This window comes from Trachemys scripta, chromosome 11 (assembly GCF_013100865.1).
Source record: "Trachemys scripta elegans isolate TJP31775 chromosome 11, CAS_Tse_1.0, whole genome shotgun sequence".
NCBI classification, from domain to species: Eukaryota; Metazoa; Chordata; order Testudines; family Emydidae; genus Trachemys; species Trachemys scripta.
Window position 1 is genome coordinate 75,190,178 of NC_048308.1, and position 22,700 is coordinate 75,212,877.

At 52.5% G+C, this 22,700-nt stretch overlaps 1 protein-coding gene across 1 annotated transcript in view; it reads right to left on the reverse strand.

Annotated features, from left to right (window-relative positions):
* Positions 1-771: 771 nt before the first annotated feature.
* The window catches only part of LOC117884627 (zinc finger protein 436-like), a 22,397-nt gene continuing 468 nt past the window's right edge, over positions 772-22,700 (reverse strand). The window contains exons 2-5 of the mRNA XM_034785119.1: positions 17,876-17,964; positions 4,997-5,123; positions 4,285-4,398; positions 772-3,918 (exon numbers count right to left, since the gene is read on the reverse strand). Of these exons, the coding sequence (XP_034641010.1) occupies positions 2,507-3,918; positions 4,285-4,398; positions 4,997-5,123; positions 17,876-17,899 (1,677 nt within the window). The 5' untranslated portion in view covers positions 17,900-17,964 and the 3' untranslated portion in view covers positions 772-2,506. The remainder of the gene's footprint in view (positions 3,919-4,284; positions 4,399-4,996; positions 5,124-17,875; positions 17,965-22,700) is intronic.

A 22,700-nucleotide genomic window follows, 5' to 3' on the forward strand; every position in this document is an offset into this window, starting at 1 on the left:
CAATTCCTATCTCTCTCTGGCACTGGTGCAGCAAGTTCACCGTTCTCAGCCTCAGCTGTCTGGCACCCAAGAGACAAGTCTGCAGGTTCCCAGCTCTGGTTCCACACTCTCTCTCCCTCCTGTAAAAAGAAGAACAGGAGTACTTGTGGCACCTTAGAGACTAACAAATTTATNACAAGCATTTATGTGGGCCCTCTCCTGTGTGGATTCTCCCATGGCTATTAAGATGTGAGCGCTGACTGAAACTTTTCCCACAATCCAGGCATGTATATGGTCTCTCTCCTGTGTGGATTCTCCTATGGTTTATAAGTCTTGAGTGCAGACTGAAGCTTTTCCCACAGTCCGAACATTTATAGGGTTTCTCTCCCGTGTGGGTTCTCTGGTGTACAATAAGGGCTGATGATACACTGAAACTTTTCCCACACACAAGGCATTTATAGGGTTTCTCTCCCGTATGGATTCTCCTATGGCTAATAAGGCTTGAGCTCTGACTGAAGCTTTTCCCACAGTCCAAGCACTTATAGGGTTTCTCTCCAGTGTGGATCCTCTGATGTGCAGTAAGGGCTGATGGTCCACTGAAACTTTTCCCACAGTACAAGCATTTATGTGGGCCCTCTCCTGTNCCTCACTTCTTCGGATGCATCCGAAGAAGTGAGGTTTTTACTCACGAAAGCTTATGCCCAAATAAATCTGTTAGTCTTTAAGGTGCCACCAGACTCTTTGTTGTTTTTGTAGATACAGACTAACACGGCTACCCCCTGATACTTAGCTCTGAAGGATGAGCCAGAGCTTTGGGGGTCATTTGAATTCCCCCTCCAGGTCGGGGACACTCATCTGTAGCCCTCAGGCGTCTGAGTCAGGATCAAAGAAATCCGAGTGTGATTCCTACGCGTGGAGAGCACAGAACACTGTGGTGAGTGCCGTGCTGGGAGGACAGTGCACTCCTGGGGTTTGCACTCCTACAGTGGTGTGCACACGAGTGCAGGGCACTTCCTGAGCTGGGTCTCATCGTGCAGACCTAATCTCCGCGTCCGGGTCTTTCTGCAGCAGGACGTGGCCCTTCCTGTGGGTGTGACAGAGCAGGCTGGAGAGCCTGGCTTGGCAGGCCGGGGTTGGGGGGCCCTGGCTGGTGGAACGGGCAGGCTCAGTGGAACCCCAGTACATCAGGAGGCATACCCAGATCAGCAGGGCAACCCGTCAGAGGGCTGATCGGGGCTTCTCCTCCTCTGCTGGGGTTAGCTTAGATCAGGCAAAGCCAGAGGGTCCCTGATCAGCTCCGGGACAGCGGCTGCGGGAACCTGCCCCCAGAGACAGACAGCTGGACACTGTTAGCACAGAAGCCTGGTTGTCAGCCTGAGACAGAATTTGGGGTTTGACTTTTTGATACTCTTGCATCTTATACTAATATGGGTGAACAAAGGACAATGACCCCGTGTGCTACATCTGCCCACAAGCAGATGGGCTGAAAAGAGCTAAGAGCTGGAACTAGTGTTCCTGGGCATAGCTGGAGTGTAATATGTGAGCGCCCACTTGACAACCGCCTCAACTCTTTCTCTCAAAGCAAGGTCAAGCAACTAGTCAGGAGGGGAAGGCGGGATGTGGGGAGGTAAAACACTAAAAGACCAAAGAAATGCCTGCCCCTGCCGGAGCACAACCTCACTCCTCACCCCTCCCTTGGGTACAAAAGTGGTGGCACGAAGACCCCAACTCACGACCCTCCAGAACAGAACATGACCATAAGTTGTGAGGGGTGTGACTAGGGCGTGCACCGCAGGTCTATCTGGGCCTGCTGAGAAGGAGGAGGGGGAAGGGGACTGGGGAATTGGGACACAGCGGCGTCAGAGCCAGGAACAAAACACCAGGGAGCAGACTCTATCGGCGCATAGAGAGAAGCCTGACTGGTGTGAAGGGTGCGAAATATGCTTGCTTGGAAACTAATCCCAATAAACATTGACTTGTCAGCACTCCAGACTTCTGGTCTGTTCTCTGTCTGTGAGACAAGAACCAGGGGAGAGGGTGAGGGGAAAAGCCCTAACAGATACCTGGAAGCCAAATGCCACCGATGCGGGTGGGAACTAGGAAATGGAGGTTTTGCTATGGCCAGCTCTAGTCAGGGCACTGAGGGAATTTCCCTCCAGTGTGGAGGACGCTCTGATGTCCAGTGTGGTGTTACCTCCAACAGAAGCGTTTTCCATGCTAAGGACCCATAAAAGGGCTCTTCTCTGTGTGGATTTACTGAGGTTTGATACCATGTGAGCAGCAGATAAAGCTTCCCCCACACTCAAGCTCTTTCTTCTGTGAATTACGCGATGAGGAACAATGTGTGAGCTCAGACTGAATCTCCTCTTGCAGTTATTGAACCTTTTCCCACAATCCAAGCATCCAAGGGTTCTCTCTCGTGCGGATCGTCTGATGTGACGCAAGGTTTGATCTTCAAATGAAACTTTTTTCACAGTTGAGGCATTTATAGATTCTGTCCCGTGTGAATTCTTCAATTTTTATGAAGTTATGAGCAGGGACTGAAACTTTCCCAATCATCTAAGCATTTATAGGGTTTTTCCCTTGTGTGGATTGTCTGATGTCTAATAAGGTTTGAGCGCTGACTGAAACCTTCCTCACAGTGGAGGCATTTATAAGGTTTCTCTCCTATGTGGGTTCTCTGATGTACAATAAGGGCTGATGGTTCTCTGAAACTTTTCCCACAGTCCAAGCATGTACAGGGTTTCTCTCCCATGTGCAGCCTCCGATGGGCAGTAAGATTTGAGCTTTGACTGAAGCTTTTATCACAGTCCAAGCATTTATAGGGTTTTTCTCCTGTGTGGGTCCTCTGATGTGTAATAAGGGCTGATGGTACACTGAAACTTGTCCCACACTCAAGGCATTTATAGGGTTTCTCTCCTGTGTGGGTTCTCTGATGTACAATAAGGGCTGATGGGGCATTGCAACTTTTCCCACACTCAAGGCATTTATGTGGTCCCTCTCCTGTGTGGATCCTCCCATGGCTAGTAAGATGTGAGCGCTGATTGAAACTTTTCCCACAGTCCAAGCATTTATAGGGTTTCTCTCCCGTGTGAGTTCTCTGATGTACAATAAGGGCTGATGGTGCATTGCAACTTTTCCCACACTCAAGGCATTTATATGGTCCCTCTCCCGTGTGGATTTTGCCATGGCTAATAAGGCTTGAGTGTTGACTGAAACTTTTCCCACAGTACAAGCATTTATAAGGTTTCTCCCCGGTGTGGGTTCTCTGATGTGCAGTAAGCGCTGATGGGCCACTGAAACTTTTCCCACAGTACAAGCATTTATGTGGGCCCTCTCCTGTGTGGATTCTCCCATGGCTAGTAAGATGTGAGCGCTGACTGAAACTTTTCCCACAGTGCAGGCATTTAAATGGTTTCTCTCCTGTGTGGGTTCTCTGGTGTATAATAAGGACTGATGATGTACTGAAACTTTTCCCACATTCAAGGCATTTATATGGTCCCTCTCCTGTGTGGGTTCTCCCATGGCTAATAAGGCCTGAGCACTGACTGAAGCTTTTCCCACACTCAAGGCATTTATATGGTTTCTCTCCCGTGTGCAGTCTCCGATGGGTAGTAAGATTTGAGATCCAGTTGAAGATTTTTCCACAGTCCAAGCATTTATAAGGTTTCTTTTCCTTGGGATTTGTTTGTGGGGTTGTGGTTTTCTTGGGATCCTTGCCTCCTCCCCCACATTCAAAGGATTCGTGCACTTGCTTTCTTGGGTGGTTTCCCAACTTCCTCTCTGACCTGTGCCGATTACTCCAGGCTTTTCTCTGTTCCAAGAACGGGGAAAAATTCCCATCTGCTCTTCTCAGAAAGTCTTCCTGCAGTTCCACTTGCTCAGGACCTTCCTGCTGTGGATTCCCTTCCTCGTTCTCACTCATTGTCTCATCACCTGCTGGGGGAGAGAGAGAGTCCAGCCAGAAGTCAGTGCCTGGGCTGGCAGAAAGGACACAAAGGGGAGTAGCAAAGAGGGAAAACACAACACAATGACTGTTGGGAGACTGAGCAATTGGATTCTGCCTCCACGTCCCATCCAAACACTCCCAGGGAAGTGACATCAGGGAGAAAACTCCTGACAGGGAACAGGGTGGGTGGGAAGCCATGAGCGATATCTGCCATGATGATATGACACCTTCTGACCAGCACCTGATCTGGGTGAGACGAGGCAGAACTGAGGGGGGCTCACACCACATTTTGGGGGTTTTCAGCTTTTCCCTCCATTTGCCGGATAGTTTCTGTGTCAGTGTCACTGACTCCTCACCTGTACAGGTGCCTCTTGGGATGTTGCTTTTCTCGAAGGCCTGGAGATCCGGGACCCACAGCTCTTCTCCTGCTTCCAGACGGGCGATCAGGTCAGGTTTGGGAATGGGGAGTCCTGCTCAGGGGGTGAAAATTAGGCATGAGCAGAGTGCACTGAGGATTGGTGCATATTTGTCACAAAGGGCACGTCTGAAGTTTCAAATGACCCCATGATTTCTTGGGGGGTTGCAGGATGTGAACAGATGGGAACATGGTCACTGAGCCCCCGTGGGAGAGGCCGATGTCTGGAGGGAACGGAAAGTTCTCACAGCGTTACTAGGAGTGTTCAGGGTCTGTGGGCTCTGGGGGATTTGCCGAGGCACACACAGCTCTGGTGTTAAACCCCTGCCTGTGTCTGAACCCCCCGAGCCCTCCCCACACATGGAGCCAGTCCCAGGAAGAGAGGTGCACAGAGATGCTGTGTGCGAGTGAGAATTAATGCAGAGAATAAGACACTGTTTCTGCCCCCGGGAAAGCTGGAGGGATGGGGCTGAATTAGCAAGTCCATTAGGTCCGTGACTCCCCTATCGCATTGGAGGGGGTTTGGAGGTGAACGGCTCCCTCCTGTGGGCTACGCGACCCATTCCCCTGTAATCTAACTGACCGAAGAACCTGACAGATGCAGAAATGCAGACCCCATTGCTTCAAATAGCTGAGGGGACAGGAATCCTTACCCAACGAGGTCATGGTCTCATAGTTCTCCTGCAGGACGTCCCTGTAGAGGGCTCTCTGAGCGGGGTCCAGTAGAACCCACTCTGCCTTGGTGAAATACACAGCCACCTCCTCGAAGGTCACCAGCATCTGAAACAACAGGTGCCCCCCACTCAGTGCCTGCTGCCCCAGCCACAGCCCCACTATTCATGGGGGAAGAAGCACAACAATAGGATGGCTGTGGGAGGGCCAGAGGAGCAGAATCCCACCCCAGCCTGCCAGAATGGCCAGGAGGCTGCAGGGAACAGAGAGAAGGGGAGAGCTCCTTGTCCTCCCAGCAGACGGAGGAGGGCAGGGTCTTCTCATTTCCCACCCACCTACTAGGCACAGGCTGATGTGGGAGGCAGAGCTCTGGGCAGGGAACAGGGACAGGAATCCCAGCACCTCCCCTTTGTATTTCACCGAAGTCTCTGCCTGGGGGGTTCAGGCTCCAGCCAACTGCTAGAAAAGAGCAGAATCAAGGGAGCAGCAAAGACTGGGTGAGGAGGGGCCATTTATTCAGAGTCACCTTGTGATGGTGCACCCCCCATAATGCTTTATGGGAATATGCTTATGAATGTATCTATGACATAACTGGAATATGTTTTATGCTACATATGTCATGTAACACATCTCTGTGAAGGTTACAATCTACTGAATATGTTCATCCTATTTGTATGCATGTGTCATTGTTGTATTCGAAGTTATGAATATTGGCTGTGTACTTGTTTGATTCTAAGTAGGCTGTAGTGAAGCAGTTGGTCAGCTTCCTGAGAGAAGACGATTCTCAGTAAGTGCCCCATCAAGAAACACTTAAGCCAACAATGAATTTGGAGACACCAACACACATCTGGGCTTTCCCAGGGATGTGGCTTGGCTGTAAGGAACTCAGTCATGCATGGACATGTGACTTGCCCATGTGACTCCAAAACTCCATTTTGTAGCTGGATTCTACACAGGGGGAGGGGTGTCCACCCACAAGAGAAAGTCTACTTAAACCCCTGGGAGACCCCTCCATTTGGTCTTCAGCTGGCTAAAGAACTAGCCTCTCCACCCCCAAAGGATACCTGAAGGGAACTGGAACAAAGGACAGTAACTACAGGGGGTGAGAGTAATTGCTGGACCCAGACTAGAAGGAGGCTAATCTGTAAAAGAGGCTTATTTGGAACATCTCTGAGGGTGAGATTTCATCTGTATTCAGCTTCTTACTGTATTAGATTTAGACTTGCATGTTTTATTTTATTTTGCTTGGTAATTCACTTTGTTCTGTCTGTTATTACTTGGAACCACTTAAATCCTACTTTTTGTATTTAATAAAATCACTTTTTACTTATTATTTAACCCAGAAAATGTATTAATACCTGGGGGGGGGGGGGGTAGGGGGGAAGGGGGGGGGCAAACAGCTGTGCATCTCTCTATCAGTGTTATAGAGGGCGAACAATGTGAGTTTACCTTGTATAAGCTTTATACAGGGTAAAACGGATTTATTTGGGGGTTGGACCCCATTGGGAGTTGGGTATCTGAGTGTTAGAGATGGGACCACTTCTTACACTGCTTTCAATTAAGCCTGCAGTTTGTGGGACGTGGTTCAGACCTCGGTCTGTGTTTGTAGCCGGCAAGCGTGTCTGGCACAACCGGTGGGGTGCTGGGATCCTGAGCTGGCAGGGAAAACGGGTTAGTAGTAGTCTTGGCACATCAGTTGGCAGCCCCAAGGGGGTTTCTGTGATCCAACCCATCACAGTGGTGTAGTCGAGCAGGATCTGTGCACAGCTGATTGCTCTGAGACACTGGTAGTGATTTTAAGTGAGTTTGGGGTGTGGTGGCTGGAGAACAGACAAAGTGGTTACTGGTTTGTTATCTTCTGTTTGCTTATTTTGGGGAAGGGACTAGAGGCAGGAAAATCAGCAACATGAGTGAGAGCGAGGCTCAGAAAAAGCTAGAACTGCACAGATTGCAAATGGCTGAGAAAGAAAATGACGGATGGAATTAAAACAAATGGAAATGAAGGCAGAAACAGCCAGGGAGGAGGCTGCCCATAAAAGAGCCCTGGAGTTCAGAGACAGAGAAATACAGGCCCCGAGGGAGGCCCAGAAGCATGAACTGGCTATTATGGAGTTGAAGAGACAAACCCTCCAGCTGCTGGCTCCACTTGCCCAAAAATCCACAAATGGGAGCGATTGTGTCCACAGTATGATGAATCCAGTGATATTGCCGAATATTTCATCACCTTTGAGAGACTGTGCACCCTCCATGCTATCCCTGAAGATCAAAAGATGACCACCTTGATGGCAAAATTGACTGGCAGAGCTCTAGACATATTCAATAAGATGCCTATTGATGATGCTTCAAACTATGGTAAATTTAAGGAACTGATTTTGAAAAAGTTTCAGATTACACCTGAAATCTACAGGGTTAAATTCAGGAGTCCCAAGAGGGGATCTGGATTGAGTAATGTGGCTTATGTAAATGAAATGAGAGATTTGGAAGATAAGTGGGTGAGGGGGAAAGGCATTACAAGCTTTGAAGGAATGTGTGATTTGGTTACTCAGGAACAATTCCTGAATATGTGCAGTGATGAGGTAAAACAGTATTTCTGGGACAAAAAGGTGAATGCAGTGGATGAATTAGCTGAGTTTGCAGACTCTTATGAGCAAGCTCAAGCTGCAATTAAACATAAACCACTGGCAGAGGGGTACAGGGTTGGGGGAAAGCAGAATCACCGTTTCACCCCTGGGAAAAAGGAGGCTGGGCGTTCACCTCCCCATTCCCGTTACTCGTCCCAAATCTCCGGTACAAGCAGAGGAACCAAGAGGTGCTATCATTGTAAGTCCACTGAGCACCTGAGGAATAATTGCCCTTGGCTAAGAGGGAACAGGCAGCAGGCAACACATGAAGCTGCTGCTTCTCAGAGCCCAGCTGCTGCGTCTTTCCACACAGGATTTGTAAAGGTGGCTTCTACCCAACCAAGCTGTGAGCAGGTGCATGCTGTTAAAATCAATGGTAAATTACTCGTTGGGTTGAGAGATACGGGTGCCGAGATTTCTGTGGTCAGGAGAGACCTGATCCAGGAGAAGGATTTGTTGCCAGGGAAAATGGCAGAATTAGAACGGGTGGGAGCAGGGCCAACTCCAGCTTCTCAAGCAGGTGCTTGGGGCGGCCGCTCCGGAGAGAGGCGCCACGTCCAGGTATTTGGCGGCAAGTGAAGGACCTCCCGCCGAATTGCCGCCGCAGATCGCGATCGCGGCTTTTTTTTTGGTCTGCTTGGGGCGGCCAAAACCCTGGAGCCGGCCCTGGGTGGGAGGTTACAAAGTCGTTGCACCTTTAGCTATGGTACACATGGAAAGTGGTCATTTGCAGGCTGAGCTGACTGTTGCAACAGTGGCACCCAATTTTGCACCGTTTCTACTGGGGAATGATTTATTTAGTGTGGCAGAATCTGTCCCAGGGTTGGTTAGCAGTGAGAAGGAATCTTGTGCTAAAAGCCCTGGGGGGGGATGAAGTCACATGGACCGCTGGGGAAATGGGAGGGAGTCTCTTAAATTCCTCTGTAGCAGTGAAAAATGCAGCTTTGGGGGCAGGGCTGGTTGTAGCCAGTCCCTGTAGCCCTCGGGAGGCAAGTCCCAGAGGGAGGGGCTGGACGAGGCCAGCTCCTGTCCCGTAATCATCTGCTGGCGAAGGGAATAATCCACCTTGTAACAGGGAGGCCACCCCAGCTGCTGACGGCCAGGAAGTTGCAGGTCAGCAGGGGACAGGGCCTGCCCTGGGAGGCACAGAGGCGTGTATCCCAAAGGTGGGAGTTGGGGTCCTGGTGACCACTGCGGTGGAACAGACCCCAAGGACTCTGTAGTTGGAAGCAAGCCCAACCTGAGTGAAAGGGGTGGGGGGGATTTTGCTGGCCAGTGAAGAGTCTGTCATAGCTGGTAGCTGTGAGCCGGACCAGGGTCACCTTCCCTTTTGGGGACACAGGAGTCTCTGACCCAGAGGGAAGTCCAGAGAAGGAATTCCAGATGGAAGGTGAGGGGGGGGGGCAGAAAGTCCACCCACCTTTTGTAGGGAGGATCTTTCCCAGGAGGATGGTGACAAATCTGCATTTAAAATGGCAGACCCCTCTCCTGTGGATCAGGGTTTAAGGAAAAACTGGGGGTCAGATCTCCTGGAGGGGAGCGCCCCCCCCCCCCCCCCCAGCTAACCTTTTGGGAACAGACAGTGGGGTATCCAAAGGGATCTTACCAATCCAAAGCACCCCATTGAAAGATGTTGTTCTTGCTACGCTTGTAAAAGCTAAAACTGTCTCTTCAAGGCAGGAGGGAAAAAAATCTCTGCATGGGTTCACAAGGGAGTGGGGTCCAGCCCAGAGAAATTCCAGAGGGAGGGGCCGAGGGCAGGCATGGGGGCAGTGCACCCTTTCCTGGCCAAAGCCTCAAACACAGGCCTGAATTAGAAGTCTTCTCCAAAGAGGCAGAAGAACCTGCATCAGGACACCTATCATGGTACACACAGGAATTGAAAAATGTAATAGACACTAAACAAGCTAAATTGTGTGAACAAAGCCTGTCTGCCGTAGATTTGCTGTTATTCTGGTGTCTTTTGCTACTTCATCTATGGGTCAAGACAAAGGAGTTAATATTAGTGGTAAACACTTTAAAGATGTGGGACATAGCTGATCTGTGGAAGAAACAGTTGTACATGCTAGGGATGGTGACAAGACAGCCCCACAAGCATGTTACTTTTCAGATTATACCTGTAAACAGACTGGAAGCTTGGCACAGCAGCAAAAACATAACAGGCCCATGCTGCTGTGTGGAAGGGGAAACTGAGGCACGTCGCCTCATGGCATTGGTGGCTAAATGCCAAGACAACTACACTTTAACAGATATTGCTGTCTGCATTTTATTAGCAGTACTACACCCCAACCTGTTTTCAGGCACCCAGGGACCAGGAACCCCAAAACTCGCTTAGAACACTTATGAATGACTTCATATGGTTTAAAGGTACTGAAAGGGAGTGTGACCAAAGACAAACAGGAATTTTACATGTACTGCCTCTGCCTCCGCCGTGAACAGTGTCCAAGTCTCTGGCAGTAAGTTCAGGAGGAGGGTGTGATGTTGCACCCCATAATGCTTTATGGGAATATGCTTATGAATGTATATATGATATAACTGGAGGAATATGATGATCTTATTTTCATTGTAAAAGAAGACAACAGACTAGCCAGCGGGCTGGTGATGGCCCCAGAACGGCCTGCCCCAGGACAGTGAGAAGAGAAGGGGGCCAGCCCACAAGAGCAGGGAGGGAGAGGGAAACCTTGGGAGCTGTCTGCACACTAGGGGAGGCAGAAGGGGGCCCAGAGGTAGATGACCCGTCTCTGAGATGCCCCTGGGGAGAGAAGTGGTTGGATGCTCCCTGGGCCCTGAAGTTCACAATAACTCTTCAAGTCCAAGGGCAAAGGTAACAGCTCCCCAAACCTCTCCCCTTGACGTGCCTCCTCCCACCATCCCCACCCCTGGGGCAGCTCCTCCCTCCAGTTGCCCCACTTGAGGCAGGGTTCATGCTCCAAACTCCCACTGAAGCTGCCTGCAGGGCCCACTCCCAGCCCCCGCTCGGGGCACTGTCTGATACCCACCTTCAACCCTCCCCCTCTCCCAGAGCTGTTCTCTCTTTTCACCCATCCTGGCTATGGCAGGCTCAGATTCAGAGCCAGGTCCTGCCCGGGAGGCAGGCCAGTCTGCCCGCAGCAGCGTGTGTTCCTGCCGCTGACCCAACCCTGCTGCAGCGGAGTCCTGAGCCGGGCTCTGAGCCTAGCTGAGCGACGCCTGGAGCTCAGGAGTTCTGCCAAGCCGTGACCACCTCAAGCCGTGAGCTTCACCTGACAGGATCGGAGTGGAGGGCGGCTGAACCTTGTGATGTTGCACCCATAATGCTTTATAGAACTATGCTCATGAGGGTAAATGTGAGATAACTGGAATATGCTTTATGCTAGATATGCCACGTAACATGTCTTTGCAGAGGTTATGATCCACTGAATCTATTCATCCTATTCATATGCACGTCTCATTTTTACAGCTGAAGTTATGAGCCTTGGCTCTGGGCTTGTATTTAAAGTGTTTGCTGTAGGAAGCACCTAAGGCAGATTTGGTCAAGATAGTGTGAAGGGGTTATCCAAGTAATTGGGAGTATTTAGCTAACAATGGACTTTGGGAGACGCCAATCCACATCCGAGCTTTCCTGGGAACATTCAAACTAACATGTAAACAATGGCGTCCGCCTGCAAAAAGCTGAATCAGTCATCTTGTGGCTGTGATGTTGCACAAGAGAATATAAAAGGACCTGGAAACCCCTCCATTTTGTCTTCAGCTGGCTCAAAAGATAGCCTCTCCACCCCAAAGAGATGCCTGAAACGGATTTATTTGGGGTTTGGATCCCATTGGGAACTGGGTGTCTGGGTGCTAGAAACAGGAGCTCTTCTTAAGCTGTTTTCAGTTAAGCCTGCAGCTTGTGGGGGACGTGGTTCAGACCTGGGTCTGTGTTTGCAGCAGGCTAGAGAGTCTGGCTCAACAAGACAAGGGTCTGAAGTCCCAAGCTGCCAGGGCTTAGAGGTAGTCTCAGCACATCAGGTGGCAGTCCCAAAAGGGGTTTCCGTGACCCCACCCATCACAAACATGTCACAATTGCACTGAAGTCTGACAAAGTGACAACAAAGAATTTCTTCAATATGAACCACTGACCGTGGGTAACTTTCTGGTGCATGGTTAAAATGCCAACTGGAAATATCAAAAATCTCTTCTCCGTTTCCTGAATTCTTACTAGCGTCAATGAAAAAAATGAGAAAGAAATCTGTCGGAACTGACATCTTTCTCTCATATATAAATATCCTGATCCTAGAGAACCATTCCCACTATCTGAAGAGGACAAACTCAAGGCAAAATTTAATTTCCCCAAAACATGGATGAAGATGGAAATGCTCGAGTCAGAAGTCAGAAATAATGATGTCACAGAATCAATGTCAGACGGGTCTGAAATTGAAAGATGAAATGGAAATTCGGAACGCTTGTGAAATCTCCAAAAAGAAAGCGATATCTGGACAAAGGAAAGCCCAGAAAAGGATTGGGCCAATTTCTGATTCATTTGCAGATGAGCCACATCTCAATAAGAAAACCTGCCAAACTACTGGGAGCGGCAGAAAAATGTCATCATGCCCAAGCTGTATCAACTAGCACAACTTGTACTTGCAGTTCCAGCAACACAAGTGAGCGCTGAAAGAAAACGTCCAGGCCTCCAATGTGTCCTTCCACTGCAGAGGTCCAACATAACAAAGCAACTGTTTAAATACGTTATCTGAGGTTGTTCAAACAGTTTGTTTAGGAAAAAATAATTGTGTTTATTTGACAACACAAAAACAACTGGACAATTCATGTAAACTTAAAAAATAAACAACCAGTCAAAACCCAAAACCGTTTCCATCTGAAGTTGCAGCTCTCTTTTTTGAATTTACCTCCACTGAGATTGAAACAGGAATTGAACCAGTAACTGAACTTTTACTTTTGTTTCTTTGGGTGGCAAGAACCAGAAATGAAACCGGAATGGAACTGAACCCAAACCAGAACCAAACCAAAATAAATACCAGTCGGGCTCCCTGCCTACTGTTGCTAGCAGTGACTCTGGTTTCACACAGAATCCTGCACAGAAATCAGAGCAGGGCCCTGTTCAGTCCTGTGAACATCAAACATTTAACATTCAGGAGTCAGATCCCCAAAATAATGAGATTGTTCCCTACCCCATGGGCTGGGGGAGTTGCCATTGTATCTCTCACCGTCCCCTGCCCTCTGGCTCTGCCCTCCCCAGCCAGTCTCCGCTTGCTCCATATTCTCCCTCCAGCCCCCCCACAGCCCCTCCCCCATATCCCCCTTTCCTTCCCTTTATCAGACACTCAGAGTTTCCCTCTAGTCCAGCTCTGCTCCCCTTAGCCCCAGAATTCTCCCCCTGCCCCGATTCCTGTGCGTTTCCCCCAGCCTCCCTCCAGCGGCCCCACATTCCCATGGCTCCCCTCCATCGTGCAGCTGGAGGACAAGGACTGCTCTAAGGAGCAGATTCCTGACCCAAATGGGGCTACAAGAGCATCTGGGAGCAGCGGTAGCCAGGCACCCCAAGAGTCCTGTCCCAGACCATACGGGGGTCTTCACGATCAGGTGCCCCATCAGGGGATCGGAGACGGATGGGATTGGAGCTGAGCCCAGACCCTGCAGAAAAGCCCCGGTATCTAGCTCCCTTGCTGCGTCCCAAGGCCATAGACACAGTCAGACACTCCTGGCCATAGACACTCCTGGCCCCGGCCTATATGGCTCCGTGGAGTCTCCTGGGATCAGACCCCTCGGACCCCCAGTGGGAGCAGAAGGTGGTGGTAAATGCGGGGACATGCCTGGGGTGGCGAGACCCTGGGACAGAGAGAACTGTTGTCAGGCCCCAGGGGGTGCAGCCGCAGATGCTGAGGGGCTGTGTGACCCGGGTGAAGGTCCCCGGGATGAAGGCCCTCGCCCTGCCTATGGCCCGGATCCCTGTGCAGACCCAGGAGGGGTCGGGCTGGCTGGTCGTTGGGGTTCTCCAGGATATTGGCTGTGAGGTCCTGTTGGGGGGTGACTGTGTCTCTTTGCTACAGGATCCAGGCCCTGCTCCTGTAATGGCAGAGGATTTGAATTTGAATCCAGGGAACAAATTGGCTAAGATGGAAATGGTCAGTGAAAATGCAAATGACCTGGCTGGCAGGAGGGAGGAGCTGCTGGGCTCAGGATACCTGCCTACCTGTAACCAGACCCCTGGGGCAGAGTGGGAGGGAGAGATGCTCCCCGCCCCCCTGCACACTGGGGAGGGGGCTCACGCTGGCTCTGATGCTGTGACCAGAGCAGAGAGCTCGCTGCCTGCCCCCACTGGGACAACAAGGACAGTGCTGGGCAAGGTGGGAGCTGAGACCCCAGCTGAGTGGGGGGACACCCAGGCAGGGCAGGTCGGCTGCTAACCAGGTTTGCCTGGTCCAGACGTGCTGCTGGGAAGTGATCCCATGGCAGGGAGGGAGCTACCAGGGACAGGGCTCGGGGGGCTGTGACCCCAGGCCCAGCCAGCGAGAGGGAGCAGGTCCCACTCCCTTCCCCAGCAGCTGAATTCCAGACCGAGCTGCAGAAGGATCCCTCCTTGGAGAAGCTGAGGGAACTTGCTGGCCACAGCGCTGCAAACCCCCTTGGGGAAGGCCCCAGGGACAGAGTCCTGTGGGAGAAGGGATTCCTGTACCGGGAATGGGCTCCCCAAGGGGAAGCAGAACTGTGGGGAATCGGGAGGCAGCTGGTGGTGCCCCAGAAGTATCACCGCAGGCTATTGTACCTGGCCCTCGATGTCCCTCTCTCGGGACACCAGGGGATCCAGCGCCCCAAGCAGCAGCTGCTGCAGAACTTTTACTGGCCCAGAGTCTGTGACGCCGTCCAGCAGAACTGCAGGTCCTGCGACCCCGGCCAGAGGGTGGGGAGGGCCCGGGATAAGGGTGAAGCCCCCTTGAGATCCCTGCCCAACATAGAGGAGCCTTTCCATAAGCTGGCTATGGACGTAGGGGGGCCCCTCAGCAAGGCGACCCGGTTGGGGAAGAAATACATCCTGGTGGTGATGGATTTTACCACCCGCTACCCAGGGGGATCTGTCCTCCACCGAGGCAGACACCATGGCAGACGTGCTGCCGACCATCTTCAGCAGAGTGGGAGTTCCTAGGGGGGTCCTTACAGACCAGGGGTCCAATGTCATGTCAGCCCTGCTCTAGGGCTTGTGGGAGAAATGTGGAGTCTGGCCCACCTGGGCCTCTGCATATCACCCTCAGTCCAACGGGCTGGTGGAGAGATTTTATGCAGAGGACTTTTATGAATCAGCATCCGCAGGGGCTGGGACAAGTACTTGTCCCACCTGTGGTACAGGGAAGTGCCCCAGGAATCCACACGGTTCTTCCCTTTCGAGCTGCTGTATGGGAGGAGAGTGAGGGGACCCCTGGACCTGGTAAGGGACAGTTGGGAGAAGGGGGAAGACCCCCTGGTGGATCTCTTCCCTAGATGGGAGCCAATCCTCCTATCAGGTGTCCCCCGTTCAGAGTGACTGGGAAAACAGCCCAGGACCTGGAGAGAGAGGTCAAAGACATGCTGGCTTTAGAGGTGAGCCAGCCATTCAACAGCCCATGGGGCTGGTACCCAAAAAGGATGGGTCGATCCGATTCTGTGGTGCTGATGCAAGCCGATGCTAAGGGGCAGAGACACCCCATCGGGTACCTGAGCACAAAGCTGCAGCTGTATCTATTTGAGTGGCGCTTTACTGTGTATACTGACCACTCTCCTCTGACGGGGCTGATGCCGAGCTGCTGGGGACGGAGACACCTGTTCAGAGGGTGGCCAAGGTCAAGATGGGGGCTCTTAACCGAGAGAGCCCGAATCGCAGCCCTCCAGACTGGAGTTCTGGGAGACCTGTTCTCAGTTTGAGCCCCAGGGGTATTGGGGTGGCAAAAGGGCACAGGCCGCATAAACCTTCCCAAATGCAGCCTGCGAGTGCCATCAAGCACACTCGATCTCAGGGAGGGCGTGAAACTGGAAGGGCCTGGTGTAACTCCCACCAAGGAACAGGAGAGGTGCTGGGGCATCCATGGGAACGTTGGTGGGTTCGAACTTCCCCAGGTCACTGGTTAAAGTGACCCTGCTCAGTTCAGTCTCGAAGGGGGGAGAGATGTGACGAAGTGGGAATGTTCTTAATGTTTTCTCTGAGTGCTGTGTGGGTGCCTCAGTTTCCCCTATGCATTTCTCGAGTGTCTAGGGTGTGTGATTGTTGCAGGACCCTAGGGGGCCAGTGTGATGCTGTCTGCACAGAGAATGGCCGACACCCTGTCTCCTGGCAACTGATGGCCTGGGCCCCTCCCCTGCAAAGGTGCCAACTGAAGGTGTTGGAGAACAAAGGGATCAGGAGACCTCCTGGCCCGGGGAAAGAGACAAAGGGAGAGGAGGGGCTGGAGAGTTTCCAGTTTGGAGCTGGCTGGGAAAATGGAGGGGAGTCCAGATGGGGCTCTGGCCTCCCAACAGAGCTCTGCCCCCCCCCCAGACCCTCCAAGATGGTCCTGACTGAGGGGATCCTGTTGTCTGTACCTGCAAGACCTGTCTTGGACTGTGTTCCTGTCATCTAAATAAACCTTCTGTGTTACTGGCTGGCTGAGAGTCACGGTGAATTGCAGGAAGCCGGGGGTGCAGGGCCTTGTCTCCCCAAACTCCGTGAACAATTTGCACTCTCCCTAACCACTGGACTATCAAGTCATTCGTGCTCTCTTCTCGGCACATTCCTTATATTCAAATACTTATACCAAGTAGAACAGCGTCAGCGTGACAGACGGATTAGACTCACATCAGAATATCCCATAACCCAGTGGTGAGGGCGCTCTCTGTCTGGTCAAATTCCTTCTTAGGGGGCAGAGAGGGAAATTGAACCTGGGTTCCCACTGTGACTGATGTGGCGATTTCCTGCAATATCCTTGAAAAACTTTCCTGTATTCAGTGTCCGTGTTGTTGGCGAGGATTGTATGTAACCTGCCTAGCAGGGAAATGTGACAGGTATAAGACCTGGAAGTTCAAAAGACTATGTTGAAACCATGCCAAACAAACATGGGCTTTTGGGACAGGGAGTGTAAAGTGGATTTCCTGGGGAGTCCCCAGGGACAGGTTAATGCAAATGACCCAGGTCCGGTTATGCAAACACCCAGCTTTTGAAACTGCCCCGAGGAGAGTCCTTGTCTGCTGATTACCAGCTCCAGAAGGCCAAGATCTAAGGCCTGAGCTGCATGAAGAAATGGCTGCTTTGCATGGTCTTTGCTCCGATTCTGTATGTAAGGCTCCGTCTACACTAGAAACGTTAAAGCGCTGCGGTGGGAGTGCTCCCCGACAGCGCTTTGCAGTGGAAGTGTGGTCATGCAGGAGCGCTAGGGGAGAGCTCTCCCAGCGCGCCTGGTAATCTGCCTCCACGAGGGGAATAGCTCCCAGTGCACGGAGCCTGTCCACACTAGCCCTTTAAAGCGCTCAGACTTGCTGCACTCCGGGGGGTGATTTTTCACACCCCTGAGCCAGCAAACGAGAGCGCTATAAAATGTAAGTGTAGATGAGCCCTTAGGCTTTGTCTACACTATCAACCTTAAAGCGCTGTGTAGTTGTGGCACCAGCGCTGAGAGGGGCGTAGCTAGGGGCTGTGACTACACTGGTATTTTAGAGCCCTGAAACTTGCAATCCTGGGGGGGGGGGGGGGAGGGGGTCACACCTCTGAGCGAGAAAGTTGCAGCGCTGTGAAGTGCCAGTGTAGACAAGCCCTAAGACAGATTTGAGCTTGTAGCCATGGAGAAAACCCAGCTGTGGGGTTTGAAGGGCTGATACCTACCAGTGGCCAGGAGGCTGCAGGGAACAGAGAGAAGGAGAGAGCTCCTTGTCCCTCCCAGCAGACAGAGGAGTGTGGGGTCTTCTCATTTCCCACCCACCTACTAGGCACAGGCTGAGGTGGGGAGCAGAGCTCTGGGCAGGGAACAGGGACAGGAATCCCAGCACCTCCCCTTTATATTTCACTGCAGTCTCTGCCTAGGGGCTTCAGGCTCCAGTGCTCTGGTCTGTTTTCCCAGCTCCGTCCAGGGGGTTGTTTCCAGTTTCAGAAATGGGGGAATGTTCACACGCTCCCAATGGGTCTGTTCATAAACCAGGCCCTAGGCTGAGCATGTCCCAGCAGGTTTATCAGTCCCTGCCCCCCCACACCTCACCGTGAGTGTTTCCTGCCCCTCCCCCTCTACGACAACCCTCCCCAGCAGCTCCCCCAAAATCCCCTACCTGAGCTGGATCCACCGCAGCCATTTCCCTGCCCCGGCCCCTAGGAAGATGGGACGATCTGGAGCAAAACGGGGTCGTTATTCTGCAGCCTGTCAGGGCGAGAAAGGAAGTTCGTGAGGTTTCTGAATGAGTGTTAGTCCATTTCACACCCCGATTCCCCCAGGCTCTGTCCCTGTAGACAGACACTCTAGACTCTGCCATGCTGGGAGAAGCCTCAGTGACGCTATTACAGCACAGACCCGACCTCTCCCCCGGGACTAAACCCACCAGACGCTATTACACTCTCCCAGGAACAGAGTCTCTGAGCCAAACGCCAGAAAAGAGCAGAATCAAAGGAGCCGCTTTGGGGGATCCCCCGACACTGTCCCCAGAACAGCCCATTCCCTCAGCAGCGCAGGGACCAGGCAGAGGCAGGAACTGGCTTTTCCTCTCCCTGCGCCTCCCCTCTCCCAGGAAAGTCACTGCCCCGGGGGGCTGCAGGGAATGGGGCTGGGCAGGGCTGGGTGCCCGGAACCTCCCTCCCCACTGATTGCTCTAGCTGCCTCTTTCAGTCTCTCCCCTCTCCCTCCTGCACGAAGAGCCGGTCACTGTCCTGCATTCCCGTGGGCGTTTCCTCGCCAATAGCTACAGCCACTGCTAAGGGGGGGGAGGCGAGGGGGGGTGAGCCGGGGGTGTCGGGGGCAGCAGCTCTGGGACTCTCAGACACCCGGGAACAGACACAGTGTGAAGAGGGGCCCTCCTGCCCCCAGGTGTCTTATCACCTGCAGGCTCTGGCTCAAGAGTTGATACCAGCAGAGCCCAGGGCTGCCCCAGGGAGGAAGTCCCCCCAGCTGGGCACAGGGGGGCATTAGTGATGGTCTGTCCCAGCCCAGGCCCCGCTGGGGGAGCAGCAGCTCCTCAGCCCAGGCCCCCAGATCCCAGCAGAGGCAGCAGCATCTGCCCCAGGAAGCCCTGCGAGCTCCAGGGCTCCAGTATCCTGAGCTCAGAGAGAGACGGACACCGACTCCTCGGCCTGAGCAATGACCAGAGCCTCTGCTGGGGGCAGCTAACGACCGAGCCTCCCTGCGCTGCCCCCGCAGCCCCCAGGGACAGTCAGGCTGATGCTGATCTCATTTGCCCCTCCAGACCCATAATGGAACCGGAGACCCAGTTCAACCCGGGATTTCGTACATGAACCAGAACCGAATCTCACCCATGCATTTGTTTTACCGACTGAACCAGAACTGAACTGAACAAAAAAAGGGGGAGGGGGGGTAAAGGGGCTGTTACCAGTTAAAATAAAGATTCAGTATTTTTTACGCTCATTATTTTAAAAAAACCAAAACCCTACCTATAGTGAGAAGAGAAGGGGGCCAGCCCACAAGTGCAGGCTTGGGAGCTGTCTGCACACTAGGGGAGACAGAAGGGGGCCCAGAGGTAGAGATGCCCCCCTGGGGAGAGAAGGGGTTGGATGCTCCCTGGGCCCTGAAGTTCACAATAACTCTTCAAGCCCAAGGGCTCCCCAAACCTCTCCCCTTGACGTGCCTCCTCCCACCATCCCCACCCCTGGGGCAGCTCCTCCCTCCAGTTGCCCCACTTGAGGCAGGGTTCATGCTCCAAACTCCCTTCCCCACTGAAGCCATCTGCAGGGCCCACTCCCAGCCCCCCAGGACACTGTCTGATACCCACCTCCAATCCCCCAGCCCTACCCCAGAAAAATATGTTTCTCATACATATTATGATGGGACCCCCAGGGTGCGCCTGGGACTGTGGGACGCTGTGCCCCTGATCTCTCTCCAGCCTGGGCTGTCTCCCACAATGCCCTGCTAGTGACCAGCAGCAAACCCCTCCAGGAGCTGTTATCACTCAGCACAACCGCATGTGGAGCCCCACACCCACCGAGATGGCATGAATGCTCCCAGAGCCGCTGGTGAATCACACAGGGAAAGGCACCAGCCAGATCCCCCCAGCTCCCAGCCTGCACCTCAGGAATAGACCGTCTTGCACTGCTCGAGATGAGCAATGCAGATCTGTTAACTGGTTCACCACTTCCTCGATGGAAAGTGGATGTACAGCAGCCTTTGCAAAACCTGAGCAATTTGCCACACACTTCATACAAACTCCCTGGTGACTAGAAACAGTAAAACAACTGTATGGACTCTAAAAGATAGAGTTGAAGTGATATTATGTGATAGGTAAAAAGCCAGAGTTAGTTACCAAAGGACGCGGTCTAAACTCTCAACCCTATTAGCAAAGGTGAAAGTAGGCCGGGGCGCCCGGTGCAGCACCGCGGTAAGAGAGTGGCTGGCTGGAGACAGGGCTCTGGATGCTGCCAGACGACCGGTAAGGTTTCCGTGCTGGTGCTGGGCATGGGCGGCCCACCCCTCCCATTCTGCCCCCCTTCCCCTTCTACCCTCCCGTATAGGGTCCCGGACCACCACCCCCCGTGGCTCCCAGCCCCATCACTGGATGGCCAGTGGCGGGGGGGGGGGGGGGGGTGCAGTGCGTCTACAGCACCCCCAGGCTCCAGCCACAGGGCTCAGGCAGCGCAGTCCATGCCACCCTGGGGGGTCTGGTGGCCGCACTTCCATACCCACGCTCCCCACACACACCGCCACCCCCTGCCCTGAGCCTGCCTGAGCCCCCACCCCATGGCGTCCTCCAACCCCCTGCCCAGACTCCTGCACCTCCCCACACCCCCCAATCCTGAGCTCCCACACATGCCCCAATCCCTTGCCCTGAGCCTGCCTGCACCCCCCCACACACATTCCCCAACCCTGTACCTGTAAGAAATTTAAGTTACTTTCACCCCTATTAAACTAGGCAACAACTAGATTAAGCCGTTTCTCTCACCCCACTGGATATTGCAGTCCTTAATAAACAGATTTCACCCTTGAAATCTGGGCCAGTCCCCTCACTTGGAGTCTTCAGAGTGTCCTTGTTGCTTGCAGCGTCGGTGGGTGAAGGGGAAAGGCCCAGCATGGGCCCCTGTGTTTGGTGTTTCTACCCTTAGTCCCTGTGCTTGGAGAATACAAGTCCAGACATGTTTGGTGAGTACTGCTGAGTTTCTAAGCAAGGTTGAGCAATTCTCCCTGGTGTGGCCTCATGCAGGTGAGTCATTGCATTGTGACTCCCTTGCTGGACGGTGGCTGGTGAGTTCTATTTAACAGCACCCGTCCAGGTGTTGGTACCTCCCTTGCCATTATCTCTGGGCGCCTCCCAAACCCACGGCATATTTTAGTGACAACCATAGAACACAATCTCATAACTTCACATGCACTGAAGATATACATATTCAGCTGGAACAGTGTCTTTCAGCCAATCATAACCTTTCCCCTGATACCCCACGTGGCATGCTTTATATGCAATGTCACAGTTCTATACAGATGAGGAAATACGAGAGTCCGAGGGTGTTCCCCCAGGTATAGAATGTCACACCTTTATCTCAATCCTAGATGTCAACCCCCACTGCCAGCAGAGGACAAAGTCAAGGCAAAATTTCATTACACAGATCCAATGTCAGACAGGTCTGAAATTGAAAGATGAAATGGAAATTCGGAACGCTTGTGAAATCTCCAAAAAGAAAGCGATATCTGGACAAAGGAAAGCCCAGAAAAGGATTGGGCCAATTTTTGATTCATTTGCAGATGAGCTACATCTCAATAAGAAAACCTGCCAAACTACTGGGAGCGGCAGAAAAATGTCATCATGCCCAAGCTGTATCAACTAGCACAACTTGTACTGGCAGTTCCGGCAACACAAGTGAGCGCTGAAAGAAAATGTCCAGGCCTCCAATGTGTCCTTCCACTGCAGAGATCCAACATGACAGAGCAACTGTTTAAATACGTTTTCTGAGGTTGTTCAAACAGTTTGTTTAGGAAAAAATAATCATGTACATTTGACAACAGAAAAACACTGGGAAAACTCTTGTAAAGTTAAAGTTGCAAAATAAATAAATGATCAAAAGCCAAAACTGTTTGCATTTGAAGTTCCAGCTCTTTTGGGGATTTACCTCCACTGAGATTGAAATAGCATTTAAACCTGTCACTGAACTTCTATTTTTGTTTCTTTGGGTGGCTTGAACCAGAAATGAAAGGGACCACACTGAATGTAACTGAACCCGAATCAAACCAAACCAAATACCAGCTGGACTCCCTGCCTGCTCCTCCTACCAGTGACTCTGGTTTCACACAGAATCCTGCACAGAAATCAGAGCAGGACCCGGTTCAGTCCTGTCAACCCCAAACATTTAACATTCAGGAGCCAGACACCCAAATACTGAGAATGTCAAATACATCGAAGACTAAATTGGAAGCGGGGTGTGTGTTGGTGGGGGGAATATTTGCCTTGTAAATTCTGAGCCCCATGCTTGTTTGACCTCATCTAAGGAAAAAGATTCCCACTGGCTGCTGGCCGGTGCAGCCCCTCCTACCCCATGGGCTGGGGGAGCTGCCATTGTATCTCTCCCCTTCCTCCTCCTGCCCTCTGCCCTCCCCAGCCAGTCTCTGCTTGCTCCATAGTCTCCCTCCAGCCCCCCCACAGCCCCTCCCCCACATCCCCCCTTTATCGGACACTCAGAGTTTCCCTTTAGTCCAGCTCTGCTCCCCTGAGCCCCAGAATTCTCCCCCTGCCCCGATACCTGTGTGTTCCCCCAGCCTCCCTCCAGTGCCCCACATCCCCCAGCCCCCTCCCGCCCCTACATCCCTGTTCCCCAATTCCTTCCCCCTCCCACATCCCCCTTCCTCCTCCTGCCCCCTCCCACATCCCTGTTCCCCAATTCCTGCCCTCTCCCAGATCCCTGGTCACCCCCTCCTTCAGCCCTGTTCCCCAATTCCTGCCCCCAATT